The sequence below is a fragment of the Marmota flaviventris genome, chromosome 15 (genome assembly GCF_047511675.1).
Source record: "Marmota flaviventris isolate mMarFla1 chromosome 15, mMarFla1.hap1, whole genome shotgun sequence".
Classification (NCBI taxonomy): Eukaryota; Metazoa; Chordata; class Mammalia; order Rodentia; family Sciuridae; genus Marmota; species Marmota flaviventris.
The window spans coordinates 78,972,072-78,990,790 of record NC_092512.1 but is presented as its reverse complement, the minus strand read 5'-3'; the positions used below and the strand labels follow the sequence as shown (position 1 = coordinate 78,990,790).

Sequence of the window (18,719 nt, the reverse complement as noted above, 5' to 3'; positions counted from 1 at the left end):
GGTGATATTTCAACTTTTTCATGGAGATTACTTAAATATTAGAGGCTCCATTGGCTCAAAGGAGGCTTATCAATGTATTTTTGTGTAAGATTAATGCAGCTGCCCAGGTGACTCCTTTTGTGTGTGTGGGGGGGGTGCGGGTAGTGGGGATAGAACCCAGGGGTTCTCTAGTATTGAGCCATATCACCAGTCCTGTTTTGTTTTTTTGTTTTGTTTTGTTTTGTTTAATTTTGAGCCAGTCTCACTAAGTTGCTTAAACTGGCCTGGAACTTGAGATTCTCCTGCCTCAGTCTCTGGAGTTGCTGGAAATACCAGCATGCGCCAGATACCTGGCCTTCTTTTCTTTTGTAAATCTCCTTAGCATCTGCATGGATAAGCATGTATTCTCTAAAGGACAGAAACTGGACATTTTGTGATATTTCTTCACCTAGACACACAAGTTTCTCACTTTTGTCAAGTTTTCCATATTTTTTAATCCTTTCTAGCATGTTTTACTCAGGAAATAAAATTGATAGGTAGCCAAAGAGATTTATTATATACATCTTCATTCTTTTCAAAAGATGTAGAATAAGATGTAAACCCAGATATGATAAATTCTCCTTTTATTCCTTCCCAAAAATTAAAAAGGGAATTTGTCTAAAAGGAATTCTTACCTCCTCCTATGGAAGTAATCAGGTCACTCAATGAAAGAAAACTCTAGTGAAATAAGGATAATATGAATGTATTTAGGACAGGGAGGAGGCCTGTTATGAGGCTGAATATCTCTATCATAAGGATGTGTTCTACAAGACTGAAGCAGAATAGAAAATATTGATTTTTTAATAACTTTTAATCAGGATTACACATGTACAAAAAGTTGTTTAAAAATGTGGGAAAACAAACAAAAATGAAATCTATAGGAATCAGTATGAAAATTGAATAAAAGATCACCTAGTATTAATTTAGGAATTTGCATTAATATAAAGTTACTGGAACAAACAAACCTGAAATAAAAAACCATGATATTTTCTAGATTTAGAATTTAGAATATTTTTAAAAATATATGTCTTCATTTTAATGAATTTAAGGGAAACTTAATATAATGACAGCTCTGCGGAATGTACTATAGATGATTGGTTCCTAAGATTGTTATATTTATTTAAATTTATATTTACTTAAATTTATATTTATTTAAATTTATATTTATTTAAATTTTATTATAGTACACTGAAAAAATAGCTATTCAGTAGTTTTAAAATGCTAAAGTCAGGGGAAAAATTTCACACTCACTGAAAAATTAATGGTACAGCTATTATTTGCCTAATATTTCCAACAAGACTTCAAACAAAACTGAGAAAATAAAGCTGTGCCTATAATAGAGAATGTTTTCAGCCTTGTCCAGAGTAAAGTATGGGTAAAATATTAGACCAGCCCTTATTCAAGGATGCACTGTTGGTTTAGTGTCCTTGGTTGTTCCTTGTTACCAACAGATTTATTTTATCAGCTGCTCTGTTAAAAAGCATCTATTTCAGCATTATTGTGTCCAAAGTGCACATGTGCATTTCAAGTTTAATTTCTGGTAATTTTATTAAAGGTAGTCTACCATCATATATTAAAGAGTATGCCTTTACTTTCAATATCAACATGACATTGCTCTGAGTTGAACACAGCAAGGATGTTGATATAAATCCTTTGGGAGCATCACAGGCATAGGACCTTAACATTCCAGAATGTTCCATTCTCAGAAGTCATCACTGCTGACTTAGTGACTCTCCACTAGTCAATGATCACACTTCTTAGGTATCCTTATATCTGCGTGTCTTTGTAACAACTGAGCTCAGGATTTAGTATCTTCTTATATTACTGTCCACTTCAGTTAAGATATTCATCCATAAACTGAAACCAAAAAATAAGTGAAACCACCGTATGTATATTTTCATTTACCAGTTTAAAAACTCCTTTTATACTTAGAAAATATTTAATAGAGTACTAGAACTATACTTTTCTATGCTAATCTTTTGGGGAGACCCTTTGTAAATAGAGTATTTACAAACTTATAATTAAAAAGCATTTTTTTTTTAAATGCTGTGCCTTAATTTATGGTAACATTTTCAATTTGAAAAAAAATCTATAGAATAAATTAATGAGAAAGATGGTTCTTACTAACCTATATTAGACTACACTAAGTGCTGTAATATACTATGTTAAAATCATCACCATTTTATTACTTTACATTTTGAAAGTGTCCTTCCATCAAATATTACACCAAGAATAATAAAACATAATTTCCTCCTGACAGTATTCAATCAAGGATCACAACACTAAAATAATTATTCACTTGGCATAGTCACTATTCAGTGGACAATTTCAAAGGTAAAAAGGTGCCCAGCATATTAATATTTTCTGCTTGAAAACACAATAATATATCACTTGTACTTACATAATTGCTCATACTTAAAGATCTCAAAACACTTTTGAGGCATTCTATCAATGTTTACAGTATGCCTATAAGAAACATTGTGAAATATAGACGGAGGGGCCAATGTCAGGGGACTTCCACTAGGTCAAACCCAGGATGAAGTGGTGATTGTCAAATATGACTCTTGCTGGTTTCGCTAAGGGACACCCCCTAACTCCCATCCCCGCACTACTGGTGATTGACATTCCCCAGTTGTTGATGAACTTCATTGTTGAAAGTGGAATTTATTTGTTAGTATGTATAGCTCATTTATTAAGTGCCCATCACTCTCCTGATTCTGTTTTTCTCATCTAAATCATAGTCTGGGTAGGACACACATTTGAGGAATTGGGATAACTAGGTGCTAGTGTTCACCTTGTCTCAGAATGATCAGGATCTTGTGAATCCTGGAGCAATTTTCTCAGATCATCTGTATGTCAGTTTCCTATTCATAAAAGTAGATCATCAACATGACATACTAACAAAAATTACTTTAAAACATTTTAAATAAATACAGTGCAAGTATGTAAAATACTGGTACACCCCTGTTAGTAGGGTCTCCCTCAGCCACTTTCTTACTAACATTTACTTTTGCACATATGTTCCAACAATGGAGTGAATGCAATCTTTAAAAAAAAATGCAAGAAATTGGAACAGAAAAGCCGCTACTAAGAAAGAATAATAGGAAGGTATTAAGAAAAGCTAAGGGATTTAGCACTTCAAGACTTTCTGAGCATCTTAGAAGCCAAGAATGAGACTCAGGTAGAAACCTATGTAGACAAGAGGCATTATAATTGCAAATATATGACAGTGACTCTAACTGTAAGTGATATCACAAATCTAACAAAGGGAAAAATGGCAAGTTAAAAATAAAACACAATTTTCTCCCACCCCCAAAATGAAGCATCCTATCAATGTTACAAAATGTCTTGGTATTTTGCATTTCCCACACACGATTAAAAAGCAAGAATAAATAAGTGTGTTATTCCAAATGCTTGTGATACAACCAGTTCTGACAAGTAGGAAAACATTGACCAAAATAAAGAGAGTCATCAATCAAGGCCTTTTGTGGGTTTGAACACAAAGGACACAGCCCAAGAATGATGAGGCAGCATTGTGTGTGTGTGTGTGTGTGTCTGCTATGAGAAGTGCCAAGGATATCATCAGCAGTATGGACTTGAAGAAATGAGGTAGGAGTGGATGCACTGTCCTCTTGATTATTAATTATTCTTTAAGTGCAAAGATTACAAGAATTGTTTCTAGACTGGAATCAAATGAAAATTTATGTTCCTTCGGGTTCTGATTTTTTACTTAATCTTAGCATCCCCTTTACTCATGAACTTGTATCAAGGCACACCATATCAGAAGAGCCACTGCCACAAAACTGGCCTCCAAGGAAGGTAACTGAGAGCGTGAATTTTCCACTATGTGCTCACCAGCTGGTATCTGGGGAGCAGTGAGTCGAGTCTGTCCTTCACCCCATCACTAGAACTTACATCTGTGTACTGAAGAACAAAATAACAAAAATAAAACATTAGCAGTGCAAGAGTACACACAGAGGGGTGAAGAGACAGGGCAGAAAAGTGGTTCACATGGGAAGGTAGAAAGTGAGGCGAAGTGGAAGACAGACAGGAGCAGGAAAGCCTCTGGAGTGGGGAACCATCAGAAGATTGGGAATTTTGTCTCATTCTATTTAATGTGGGAGTAAATGCCCTGGACTGATAACTCTATGTGCAACAAGGGAAAACGAAGCCTCATGGACTGTCTATGGTATATCTCACATCTCTCTCTCTCTCTTTTTTTTTTTTAATAAAAACTTAAAGGAAAAGAAAAGTCTTCAGAGTCTTTCAATTTGACCAGCAAGGAAATTGACCAGTGAGGAAAATTCTATCTTCAATATTCCTTTTGAATGTCACTTCTAAGGGAATACATGAAAGCTCAGTAGACTATCTGGGTCTTCTTTCACTCTGCAGTTCAAAAAAACACAACCATTTTCTCCTTAATACACTGGAATTGCAGTGATCTTTCACAGCAGAAGGAAGCAAAGCTGATCTTTGTTTAGGATTTATTTATTTCGGAGAAAATTACAAGTTTTTTTTTGTTGTTGCTTTCATGGGTTTGCTCTTACTTACAGTCTTTTTAATGAATCCAGATGAGAAAAGCTCCCAGCTGGGATTGTAGATAATTTGTTGTTATGCAAAAATCTGAAAAAATAAAAGATAAGTTTCAGTCACCACATAGTAACAATAAGCCTGGGAAACAAAACATTGCTGTTTTTTTTTTTTTTTTTTTTTTTTTTTCCTGTTTAACCTAATTGTGAAATCAATTTTTTAAATTTTTTATTAGTGCATTATATTTTGATATTTTTATTAGTGCATTATATTCTATTAGTGCATTATAGTTACACTTAGTAGAGGGGTTCATTGAGACATATTCACCAGTGAATATACCATAATTTTCTTCATTTCATTTCTTAGTACTTCCCCTTTTTTCCCCCTCCTCCCTCTCCTTGACCTCCTTCCCTCTACTTTACTGATCTTCCTTCAATTTATTTTTTAAATTACCGCATTAAAAGTTATACATAAAAGTGGGATTCACCGTGATATATTCATACATGCACATAGCATGATTTGGTCAATTTCATTCTGCAGTTCCAGTACTTTTTAAAAAATATTCCAATGAGAAAGAACAAACAGAAAACAAAATGTCAATTATGTAATCATTTCTTCTTAAGTATACACCATTATACATGTATTTTTTCATCTGTGGTCTTTTGAATCTGTTACTTTGTTTACGGATGTTAAAGAGAAATTCATAAAAATAAATATCTAAGCATGCAAGAAATCAAGGTAAATAAAAAATGTTTCATTTTCAGTAAACAATGTATATACTTATTAAATCATCACATTGTACAAATTGAATATATGCAATATATTTTTGCCAATTAAATTTTTAATAACAAATGGATGGCACAATAAAAAATATATGATAGCAGACGTCTGCAAATGATCCATGACTAACTAGATCCTGTTGATGCCAGCACTTGGCCTGTGTTTCAGCTTCCTGGCCAACCATAGTTTTGCTTAATGAGAGGCCCATTTGGTGTGGCAGAGCTTGTTGGCTCAGACAGTCATTCACATATTAGCTCTCAAATCATGCCCACATACTGACACCCAGGGCAGTATTGCAGAGGAATGCATGTCCCAGGCTCCTGTGCCCTTGAGAGGTGGTAAGGATGGCTGGAAGTAGAGGAGACCCAGGCTGCAGTATTCTTTTCTCTCTTTACACCTACACAGTCCTGCAGTGGTTTGAGCTTCCTTCATTCTGTCTTTACCATAGCACCTCTTCCCAGGACTAGAAAGTTTATGGTTATAGAAGAAACCAGCTAGAGCCCATGTGGTCAAGATGACCATTAAATGCATATTCAACAAATATCACATATATGAACAGGGTGGAGGGTGGGAACTGTTCCTTGCAAAATAGAGCAAAAATGCATACCATTTCTCGAGAGACTAAAGGAAACAAATCACATCATATCTAGAAAATTTTAGCAATTAGTCATCTCCAGCCTACTCCCAACCTAGTGTCCTTATCTCAAAGTTAAATGAGGTCACTGGGGCACACTTTCTTATCTGTGCTATGTTTTTGGACTTATCTTGGCTATTTTACAGGTTAGGGGTGAAAGTAATAAGGAATAAACTGGGGTCAAACTCTTCTGGTTCTGGAAATTTGAATTTCCATTGATGCATCTGCAAAGGAAATAGTTTCCTCTGAATATTCCTATATGGATATCTTATACTCATCTTTACATGCCCTGCCCAATTCACCAAATTCAGAATCAGTGACTACAGAAGAAATTGTAATATAAAGATGGTCAAATACACCCTCTCCTTAAGTAAGCTGCCCCGGGACTCCCTAGACTTCTACATCAACTAGATCTGACTTTCAGATGCATATCCAGCTCTGCATTGTTCAATTTAGCAAGAACTCTGCTAAGTCAGTTTAAGCAGAACCCCTACCTGTGACACAAGATCAAATTTTTCATCCTCCACTCTCTCTCAAGTAAGGTCTGATCACCATATGCTCCTTAAGCACAAATCCTGTTAGGTCAGAGTAGCCAGAATTCTCCTTGCTCCTGATGTTTCCTCTTTTTCCATCCAGTGGCTCCCACTCTGTTCCTTGCCTATAAATTTTCTTTTGCTCATGCTTTACTTAGAGTTGAGCTCAATCTATCTCCTTTATGCAAGACCCCATTGCAATGGTCCCTGTGTCTATGACCATGGCCTCACTTAAATAAAGTCTTCTGTCACTTTAACAAGTGACACTGATTTTTTTTTTCATTTAACAATTGATGTCATGTTGTAATTCTTTTTCTACCACAAGCCCTAATCCCTATGCCATTTCTTTATTCCAAGCAATGCTGGATCAGTTTCATGGTAGAGAAATAGCTTGTAGAATATTACAGTTGAGGGTAATTTACATAAACTTACAATTTACATAATTTATTTTTGCTAATCTGTATCGTTTCCTTATTTTACAAGTAGAGTAGGTCTATGTGACAACAATAGTAAAAAAAGGCCTCTACAAATATGTATAAAAGTCTGAAAATTGCGTCAATAATCACAGATTGAAAAATGTTATCTATTTTCAAAGCCAAGCAGACCAGAAATAATTGTTTAACAAGCGAATCAGAAGAAAAGCAAAACATTTCCATCATCACAGAGACTTGAAGCAAGGTATATAAATATTGAAAAATCACTGTTGAACTTTTTTCTAAATATTATACAAGTCATGACTAGTTATCCAAATTAATATTTTTCAATATTTAGTTTATGTCATACATATTATAATTTCCAAATAAAGGATTATTCCTCTTGGGATTTGTTTTGTAACTCTTTCTTCCCAAGCAGATTAATTTATCTAAGCTTCAGTTTCTTTATCTATAAAATAAGAATTTTTATAACAAGTATCATTATTTTTCTCCAAGAATATTATATCAGTTTTAATACTAAAAATAGTAGTATTGTCTCAACAGTCCTATTTATTAAGGGCACAAAAACGAATGCTCTTTCTTTCTTTCTTTCTTTTCTTTTCTTTTCTTTCTTTCTTTTTCCTGCTTTCTTCTTTTCAAGTTCCCTGAAGTTAATCAAAACAGTTCTGAAGGGTATTTGTTAAAGCCTGCTTATAGAATCACTTTGAGTGTTTGATTACTTTATTCCCAACAATAACCTAAAAAGCACTTCTTGTATTGAAAATGTTATACAGCTATTTCTATGAATGTCTTCTGTCAAAAATGCTTTGTCAAAAAAAATACATATTTTAGCAGTATCTGCCATAGAGAATTTATTACGAAGATCTTTCTTTCCTGTAATGAAACTATATATGTAATCAAAAAAAGCCAAGTGATGAATAAGTTTTCCCCATTAATATTCTAAAAAAGAGAAAGCAAATCTGTCTGAGGTTTAAGTTAATGTTCCAAGATAGATCCCACAAAAAAAATCCAGAAAATTTCTAAAAAGTAGAGAAAACTTCCTGTTCAGTTCTTACTTGAGAAATATTCTTAGAAAGGACCTGACTTTCGTGAGGAGAATACTTATTTAATAAAGAAAACATTTTCCACTCTGGCTGTCTCCATACCCATGATGGCACTAAAGAGCCTCAAGCCATGTTTTCATTGGAGTGTGTACTCAAGAGTCATGTGAGCTCTTTCTGGGTACAAAATACCCAGGCTTTACTTCCTTTTCATGTACTTTTTATGCTTTTTTAAAAGTTGAATCAATGAAGACTCTTAAAGATGACTGGAAAATATAAAGTATTGATTGGTATTGTTAATGGGCACATGAAAGAGAAACACAAGGGACTATCTTTGCCAACAGTGTCCACAGCCATACCAATATAAAATTTGAAAATGGTGGTCAGAGATAAATGATATTGTTATAATATTCTGTAATACTTATCATGAATTATTAGTCCAAAAAGTCAAAATTCTGTAATTTTTGACATACTTTAATATACTACTTTAATTTTCTGCTTATGTATCAAACTCTAAAAAAACAGTTCAACATGGATCCATAAGATGTGTGTAAATGCTTTTGTTTGGCAATAGAATAATAGTGTGTCATGTTTCGAGATAAGGCTTATCTATTATAGAAAAAAAATTTGGTATGGGTGTGGCACCTCTATTGAAAAGAACGTTCCCATACAAGTGTTAGGCACTGATATATATGCATGCAACAAGAGGTGGATTGAGGTTTTAATAAAATAATTTAATTTTAGTATTTATAAATCATTCAGCAAACATATTTCAAGATTATAAGGAAAAGAATTCTGGTTCAAATTGTGAACTAGACATACAAATTTGCCTCAGATCTTTCAAGACTCTACTTCGGTAATAGTCAGGAGGAGGGTCAATACAAATAAATAAACCCATAAATAATCAGAATACAAATGTAGATAGTAACCCCAGATAAGATATTTCAGCAAATTCTGGGAATAATATTTCTGGGACAGTGTTGATAAATGAAATAGGCAAAGCTCCAGCCCAGAGAATACTATGAGGCAGGACCAATGTAATCCAGAGACACTAAAGAGTTGGGGCAGAAAGACAAGAATGAGAAGAGAAATTGAAAACACAGAGAATCATTAAACACATGAATGGAGAAGTACAGTTACTCAGACACTACCACCCTTTATAGGACACCAACTTCCTAGAAGAAAAATATATGTGTGATACGTGTGTGTGTGTGTGTGTGTGTGTGTGAGAAAGAGAGAGAGAGAGAGAGAGAGAGAGAGAGAGAGAGAGAGATTTTTTTTCCTTCTCTAAGGAAATTGAACAAATAGAAGAAATGAATTCTGTGTAAGAGTTAGAACTCAAGAGAAAGCCTTCTTCATTCTAACATTTTAGGAAGATGAAGAGATAAATCTACCATTTTTCACCCAGTTGACCAAACTAAAATTCCCACCAAAGGGGAAATTGTGTAAGAAACAAACAGACCGGGGAGAGGAGGGGGGATAGTAGAGGATAGGAAAGGTAGCAGAATACAACAGTCACTAATATGGCATCATGTAAAAATGTGGATGTGTAACCGATGTGATTCTGCAATCTGTATTTGGGGTAAAAATGGGAGTTCCATAACCCACTTGAATCTAAAGTATGAAATATGATATGTCAAGAGCTTTGTAATGTTTTGAACAACCAATAAAAAAAAAAGAAACAAACAGACCTACCTAGAGACAGGTAGAAACTCACCTTACCTGGCCAATATTTTCTAGTGTTAATAAAGAACTAAGCATCACAAGAGGTTAATCAGGAGAAAAATAAATAAATAAATAAACAAACAAACAAATAAAATGAAACTAACCCTAGGAAGAAAAAATAAATCCAAAGAATTTTTAAAATAGTAACAGAACAGATTATGATTAATAGGCTCAGAGATCTGAATATATAGTAGACCTATAAAACAAGAGTGAGATGCCATGGAACAGGAATAAGTAGGAAACAGGAAAGAGCTCTTTTGAATTACAATATGATTAAAATGCCATTAAAATTTGGTTATGAAATTAAAACTTATGTCAGATTATGAAGCCAAATGACAATTTAATCAACATTATGAAATGAAAGATAAAAGATATAGAAACCCAGAGAGTCTAATATTTATTTAAGAAGCTCCTAAAAGAAGAGACAAAAAGAATGAAGAAGAAAACTAGTCAAATATATAAAGAGAAGCTCTTAAAACTGTAAATGAACTTGAGTCTACAATTGAAAGAACATATGAAATACCTAGCCCAACAACTGAAAAAAATCTTTCTTTGATTCAAATATATAAAATTTCAAAATACAAAAAAAATGAAGAGAAAACTTTTGAAACTCCTTGCACAATAAATTTATTTTCTATAGAATAAATAAAACATAACCAGCTGGAAGAAATACAACAGTTGAAAACTGTGACCAGAGGAAGCCATTTTTGAACTTAAAATTTTACACCAGATAAATTATCAATTAAGTATGAAGAAAGAACCCACATATCTCCAAGTATTAAGGATAATCAGTGCTTTCCCTTTAGCCTTTCATACAAAATTACTTAAGTATGTACACCAGCAGAATAAAGAAGTAAACCAAGAAAAAAGAAGAACTAATACTAGAAACCATGGGCTCAAACCATGGTGAATAGGCTGAAAAATGTCAGGTTGGTGACATTATTTAGAGAAAAGCCAGTTCAAATTAGAAGACTGGGATCTTTGGTAGAAAAAGGAGACTGTGTGGTTTGTATAATTTGGCAGTATAAAAAAATGTAAAGATTTTTCAAAGGCACATAATGTATTTTAAAACATATTAATTAATATAATTAGAATGTTCAAGGAAAGCAAAAAATCTGTTAAAAAAATTATAGTCCTAATCTGAAGCAAGCACAATGAACATTAAATACTTTAAAACATGTGAGAATAGAAAATTAATTTTCCTTTTGTAAAGAAAGGTATTTTTGAAGCAGTCATATTTGTGATATTTATATTTAGAAATGAAATCATAGCAAAGTTCCTGATTCTTTAATACATTAGTTAAAATGTATATGTGTGCGTGTACGTAATATATGTATATATAATGTACAGTGAATACATGTATTTATTTTTTAATTTTTAGAGATGATGTATGGTCAACAAGAGGAAGTTTAATTATAGTTGCAGATAGGATAAACATGCTAAATATTTAAATCTCAAAATAATAATAATAATAATAAATTTAACAGAAAGCACATGTGGAAAAGGAAGAAAAATGACAGAAAGAAAATAAAATTAGTCATCTAAAAAATTTAAAAGGAAAATCAAGAGAGGCTACCAAAATCATCAGTGCAAGAATTAGAAGTTCAACTATGGGCCAAACTAAATATATACATATTATATATATCATATTTGGGGATAAGACAATAAGGTAATCCTCATCTCTCCAGGTAGGAATCAATTAATAAAATGTGCGATTGAAAAGTAAAGAAGCAAAGACCTAGGGATATTATCTTGACAGTCATGAATAATATAAAAGAGAAATGGCTAAATGAGGCAGCCTTTGGAAAGAGGGTCGAGCTAGGGAATGTTTTTCCATAGGCTCTGTTGAACTCTGATTTGATAGCACATGGCTGCATCTCTAGGATAAGATAAATAGATGTATACTTATCTAAATAATAGAAAGGAAAACAAAAGATAAAAAGAGTTGATCACTTTCCTGTCCCTCTGAGCTTATTCATGGATCCCAGGATAAGCAGTCTCTTCTGTGAAAATGAGACTGCTGTCACTACAGGGCCTTTCAGGAATTCCACATCTACTCAGGTAGGACAACACTCCCTTCCCATCTTGGCAGCATAATAGGTGGGCTTGTGAGAGTCTTAATAGATGCTCTGGTATATCTTCGAAAAGCAATGCTCTTTCATCAGCAAAATTCCCCCCCCCACCACCAATTTAATCTGGTGCCCCAGTTCTTTTGAAGTTTGAGTTATTGTAACTGTAAATCTTAACCATGACATGTGTTGAACGCCATGGTTGTCACACACAGGACCTCTTGAACATACACATTATTGGAAGAGTACCATACGCTCTCCTACCCAGTTACCTATCCATCACCACAGACCTTGCAAAATAGCAAACAAAGCCAAACAGTGTGATTCCATGTGTTATGACCTCTATACTTCTAGAGGCAACCTGGTTTAGAGTAACTGTATTGGAAAGTGGCTGACTAGCCCTTACCTTTTTAATTTTACTATTTCTTACTATTTTATGCATAAGAGCATCATTGTTGAAGCTTATAAATTCCTAATTCATTCTTTTTTTAGGAAAACAGATTAATGATTAACTTAATCTATAAAATCTTACATTTTTTATTTCAAAAAAAAAATGAGAATTCAGGGGTAAATGTAACTGTTCATAAAATGTCAGAACATTAGGGTTTTAAACTGATTCGTAATTATTCAGCCTTGCCATCAATTACTCCTGTACTCACCAGGACCCAGACCTTTGGTGAAGGAGAATCCTTGGTCGCATTGTGATTTACAGATTTGTTTATCTGGCATTTTTTTGCTATTTATTCAAATCAACTTCCCACAAACTGAAAAATGAATTCCACGAGCCTATTCTGAAAATGTGGGCCTCAGACAAACACTTGCTCATTCTCTGACAGAGCTCAGCAGCACACTCGTTCACCAGTCCTGTCTGCTTCTGTCTTTTTTTGTATGTGTAATAAAGTCAATTGACCAAGTGACCACAAAGAGGGGCAGTCTGTTTTTTAGCTGCTGTTCCTCTTATAGCTCCGACCATGTTGCTGTGTGATTATCTCAATTGGTCTTAATTGAGGCAGAAACTGAAGTTCTACCAATGAACTGTTTAAAAACAAGACACATTTTGTATTAAAATTGCTTGCAGTAAAAAAAAAAAAAAATGTACCTTAAGCTGAAGACAATAAATTTGTTAATTAAAGGTCTTAGAGAAACTGAAGTGGTAATGTGTCTTCACCTGATAAATAGATAAGACAAAAGGAGACTGTACCAGTGTCCTTTTGGTTTGTCATTGTTTGTCTATATAAGTTTTGTTGAAAATTCAGTCTTCTAGAAAAGTGCAGATGCCATGATAATAGAGCACAACGTGTGTCCCCAAAGTGAACACAGGTGTGTGATGACTGCCCAGGAAAAAAACATTGTCAGAATCACAGAAACTTCCTTCACCATTCCCAGCCACCTTCTGTTCACCAAAGTTTACCACCATTTAACTTTTAAATACTACACATATTCCTGCTATGTGCATATAAATTTCTTTTTAAGAATAAAATAAAGCTATGTAATTTCAATGTTCGGGTTGTTTCTTCTCAGATTTTTCTGAGGTTCATCAGTGTTGTTTTATGATTTTCTATTTTATAAACTCACAATGTGTTTTTCACTATTCTCTTATTGTTGGAGACTTGGATTTATTCTAATGTGGAGAACACATATTCTGGTGCACACATATGTGCATTTCAGTTGTGAATCTCTTAGCTCTTATCTGTTGCTATAATATATTATTTGAGACCGTGTAATAATAAAGAATAGAAGCCTATTTGGATCGGGGTTTTGGAAGGTGGAAAGTCAAGGACAGGGCATCAGTACCTGTTCCACATCTGGTGAGGGCCTTCTCACCACATGACAACGTGACAGAGGGCATCATAGTGGGAGGGCAAGAGCATGCTAGCTCAGCTCTCTTTCTCTTCTTACAAAGTCACTATTGTCATCAGGGGGTGCCACCATTATGACTTCATCTGATCCTTATTATTACCCCAAAGGCCCCATTTTAAAACCCCATTAACATATAAATTTGGGGATTAAATTTGCAATACATGAAATTTTGGACTATGCATTCAGTCCACAGCAGTGTATAACTAGAAGTGGAGTTGCTATTACAGCTCATAGGAGATATGTATGTTCCATTGTAGTAGGTTCCACAACAGCTTTAACCCCGTGGCTTAACCCCATTTATGAAGTAGCCAATCATCTCTTTTATCCTGTTTTTATTTGGGTTATTCACCTCTTCATAGATTTCAAACTATGGGAGGTCTTACAGTAACTCTGTTTTATAAGGGTGTTTCCTAAGCTTACAGCAAAATGTTCTGATCCCCATGACAATCCAAGCTGTTGTATAAACAGAATATGCAAAGCAGAACATAAACACATCTAAAGGGTCAGCACTTACAGTCGCTCTAATTTCAGAAGGTCTTCAAAGGTCTCTGGATGTAGTGTTTCTAATTGGTTGAAATGGATATACCTGCAATGCACAAAACCAAGTTAGTTATTCCTTGTACTATTTAGTAAAATAAAATGTTTATGGAATAAACAAGAGCTTAAAATGAATTTTTTTTTAAATTTCGTTGGACCCAAACACCATACATCAGATACAAGAACTTAAGTCTCCTTGCTCTTCATAGCTGTGAGTCTAAAAGCCTGATGTTCCAAAAGAAAAACTGAAGCCCATCCAGAGAAGCCAGATACCACTCCTTTTTCATGGAGTGTCCTGAATACAAAGATGCTGAGTAGTTGGTGAAATTACTCTTCTTCTTACTGAAAAAAAATGCAAGCAAGTGAAGCTAGAATAACAATCAAGATTGTAACCATTAATACACACATAACAAGTGACCATGCACTTTTTTTGCATTTCATAATAAGGAAATTTTTGCTATCTGGAGGAGGTAAATAAGTATATTTGAAGTAATGTGATTGATCCAGGAATGAGTTACTTAGCAATAGGAAAATACTCTGGACAATGCATTATTAAGCAATTTTGTCACTGTGTGAAAATGAGAGTACACTTACTCAAACCTAGATGTGTAGGTCATTGCTCTACATGGCCTCTCCATGCAACCAATAGACAGTGAACACCAGGTGCATGTGGTGGCTGCTGGCATAACATGACATACTGATTGAGAGTAAACACTTGTTCTATAAGTAGAAGGTGTACATTGCAAAATAACAGTTTAAAGTATGGTAAGATAAATAAATGAAATAGTCATTTATTATCCTTACCAAGTATTAGGTAATGTACAGAATATTTTGATATACTAGAAACACAAGAAGTCTATTCACACAAGTATCACTACAAATGTGTAATATGTTGCACTATGATATTACACTGGCTGTTTTGTCATTAGACAATAGGAATGTTTTAGCTCCAATATGACCTTATGGGACCACCTTCCTAACTGTGGTCAGTTGTTGACCAAAATTCTGTTAGGTAACACTTGGCGGCATTAGAAATGAATGAATTATCACATTGGAGGAGGAATGAGCCTTGATCATCTTTTTCTCCATTGACTTTAGATTAGAAAATGTCTACAGTAACTGCTTTATAACACAAAGGTAAAGACTGCCCTGATCCCCAGGGCAGTCCAATTTGTTGTATAAACTGAATATGTGAAGCAGAAGCCAAGTACCTCTAAAGGGTTAAAGGGAGGTTCTTTAAAATGAGGCCTTTTCAGTCTTCCTCTATGCAATTGGTCCTGCAGGTTTTCCCAAAGCTGTTGTTTCAGAAAAACCTCTCTTAAAGCAGGATTTCTGATGACAAAAATGTTTGCATTTCTCCCCAAAATTCTGTGATAAAATGGAGATGCATGCTTCCAAATCAGAGGGCTGAGAAGACCTCTGGCCAAGTAAATCTTGCTAAAAGCAGGATCTATGGATGCGGCCACATCCTCCTCTCAAAAAATGTAAATGCACAGGCTGCACCTGATTTCTGAACACAGTTTTCATAAACCATCTTGTGAAATAAACAGTAATACACAGCAGTCTATAGTGACTTGCCTGCAGGAAGTACCTTAGATACCATACAAAGGAACAAAAAGTTTCATACTGAATCAGGAAGAGGACATTATGTCCATGTGGGAGGACACAGTAAATGGCCCTTGACTTTGTCAATGGGAAGTTATTTGACTTGAAGTAAAGACACGAATAAATGGAGAAGACTTACGGTTATAATTGCATATAACATTTATTTAATTGCAGGAATATTTTTGAAAGAAGAAATTTAGAAAGCTTTTTTAAAAAAAGGAATAATTCTCTTCCTAGGCTTTTTATAAAAGAATTATGATAGAAAGACTACCCGCCATACCTATAGAAAAGCTTAATAATTAGAATAAAAAGGATGTAGATGAAAAGGAATGATAATTGCAAACTGTTTCAGATTCAGTCCTAAAATCAGTGTTGCACCCTCCCGCTCTCTGAAAGTTGTCTCCCTGGCTGGTGATGCCATGCATTCCTCTCAAGGTTCTTGTTCATTATAAGTGCTACACTGGTGACACTGTGATAATTGCCTTGGTATTTTCACAACACAACTTTATCCTTGTTTCTTTTGATATATATACATGCATAAGCACATTCACACATCACACACACACACACACACACACACACACACACACACACATACACACTGCCCCCTACAAAATTATTATCTTTTGTAATTGGTCCAACACACAGTGAAGGAAAAAATTAAAGAAACTATGGGGAAGGTGTTAGGGGTGATGTTTGGGTGCTGAAGGAAAGAAGGCAAAGAGAGAAACTTTTGTGACTGCAGCATAGAAAGATTTGGAGAGAAATCTAGTGTAGAATTTTTCCTTCCAAACAGAATGCATTGTATCATTGGATTTCAACCTTCTGAATTTGTTATACATGCTCAATAATATAGGGTGTAAATAGATATTTATTGATGAATATGAATAGGTGCAGATAAAGGCTTTGAATTTTACATGAAGTAAATAAAATAACAGTAACAATAGAAAACATATATACAAGTGTTTTAAATGTACTTAGTCATTTTTTAAATCTTCAAAATTACAGTGAAAGTTCTATGAAGATCCCCATTGTTTCATTGGGGAAAATATGGTACAGTGAGATGAATTAATTTGCTCCATATTGCACAGCTTAGAAATTCTGGGACCAAGACCCAGTTTGGGCAGATGTTTCTCTTAACACCTGGACATAACAGTCTCCATCACTGGTACAAGAGTAGCTTCACACAATCTCAGCTGACATGCAAGATATGCATCTATAACCTATTGAAACCTGATATAACAATTCCAGGAGTGACATCTTTCTCAAGTATGGAAAAAAATCCTCCACAAGAAGAGTTAAGAGCTAATCAAGGGAAAATCCAAGTCACATATCTAGCAAAACCCATGATTTCAAACACTCTTAGAGGCTGCCTCACAGTTTGCCTACATTAGCGTTTCTGTAAGATGTGGAGTTTTTAACTAGAGGAAAGCATCACATTCCAGTCTTGGAGTAACCTAACAGGCCCCAAGAAAAGAAGTTTCAAGCTAGGTCTGTGGTTTAGCCAACTATATATTGCCAACCCAAAGATTTTACAAGTGAATATTCTAGCATAGAAATTAGCTAGACATTCATTTTCCTTTCTATCGTTTTATGCTTCTTTTGAGCAATGTATTTCATATTGCAATTTTAATCAAAAAGAAAATTTAAGTTTATGATGAATATTTTCAACTGGTAGTAGCCTTCCTGCCATCATTAACCAATGTGCATCCCCCATAATCTGCACAGATGTCTGGGTTACTAGAACAAGAACAAAAACTGCTTTCTATGGGTAGTATATCTGATATGCCCAGACAATTAAAATCAGGATGAAGAGGCAGGCCAAGGGTTTAAATAGCATGCAAAAGTTTATCCATTATCAAAGATACTATGATGTTAAGTATTGAATTATATAACTATCTTTTATAGTCAGTAGAATTTAAAATTTGTACTCCACAGTAACTAAAGTCGCTGATAAATATTGATTTTGCATTAAAATAGTTTAAAAGTAGCAATTTATATTTAGAAATTCTTAAGATATGCAAAACTTCTTTTTTCTGAATGTACCCACTGAGACTGTACTAATCACAGTGCCCCATTTATTCCCCATTCCACCAATGCTTCCTTAGAACAAATCCCCTCAATTCCAGTCTCACCCGGGAAGCCCTACAGGTTGCATGATTTCCGCTGGACTTCAATCTAATACTCAGTAGGATAAGCAGCTGGTTTTTTAATTCACTACTAATGAATGTGAAAAATGCACAAAAGTAGATATTTTTTCTTTGCAGGGAAATAAGACAACCTGGAGAGTTCTGTTTGATTATAGTGCAGGCATCTTTAAACAGCTTTTTTTTTTCCATGAGATTTGACAAATTTCCTGACAATTTTTTTCAAAAGTAATTTTTTTTTTTTAACTTCTAAACCAATTCAAAGCAGTAGGATACTTTAAGTTAGGTTTGTTTGATTTATGTGATGGCTTTAGCCTGGTCAAATAAAGAGAGATTTAACTTTGATTTCCTCTCCCTATTGAGCCTTGATAATACAGCAATTCTATATTCTTCTACAACCTTATTTTTTGCTAGGTTGTTGATAATCCTGACACTTTTGGACATCCATTGAAGGTAGATAAATGTGAGTGATTGCTTGTAAGAATATTAAATCTGTTTCAATCACTTAGAAAAATTTTGAGATAAATGGACAGTAGCTATCTCTTCACACACAGAAGGCAAAAAGTTACTGCCATTATTATTTCATGTTCATTCATACATAACCTCCCTAGATGATTTCACATACACCCACAGTTTCAATTATTATTTCTATTCAGAAGGCTTACAAATTATATCTCCAGCCTGGATTTACCTCTAGGATCTAGATTTGTATACTCCAGACTTCCTAAATATCTTCTTGATGTTCCAAAGGTGCATCAAATTCAACATGCCTGAAATCCAAACCATGCTCCTCCTCTGCCATGCTTA

The 18,719-nt window shown here is 34.3% G+C and overlaps 1 protein-coding gene across 1 annotated transcript in view; it reads right to left on the bottom strand.

Annotated features, from left to right (window-relative positions):
• The window catches only part of Pxdnl (peroxidasin like), a 452,037-nt gene that overhangs the window by 143,248 nt on the left and 290,070 nt on the right, over positions 1-18,719 (bottom strand). The window contains exons 5-6 of the mRNA XM_027932810.2: positions 14,138-14,209; positions 4,570-4,641 (exon numbers count right to left, since the gene is read on the bottom strand). Coding sequence (XP_027788611.2) covers positions 4,570-4,641; positions 14,138-14,209 — 144 coding nt within the window. The remainder of the gene's footprint in view (positions 1-4,569; positions 4,642-14,137; positions 14,210-18,719) is intronic.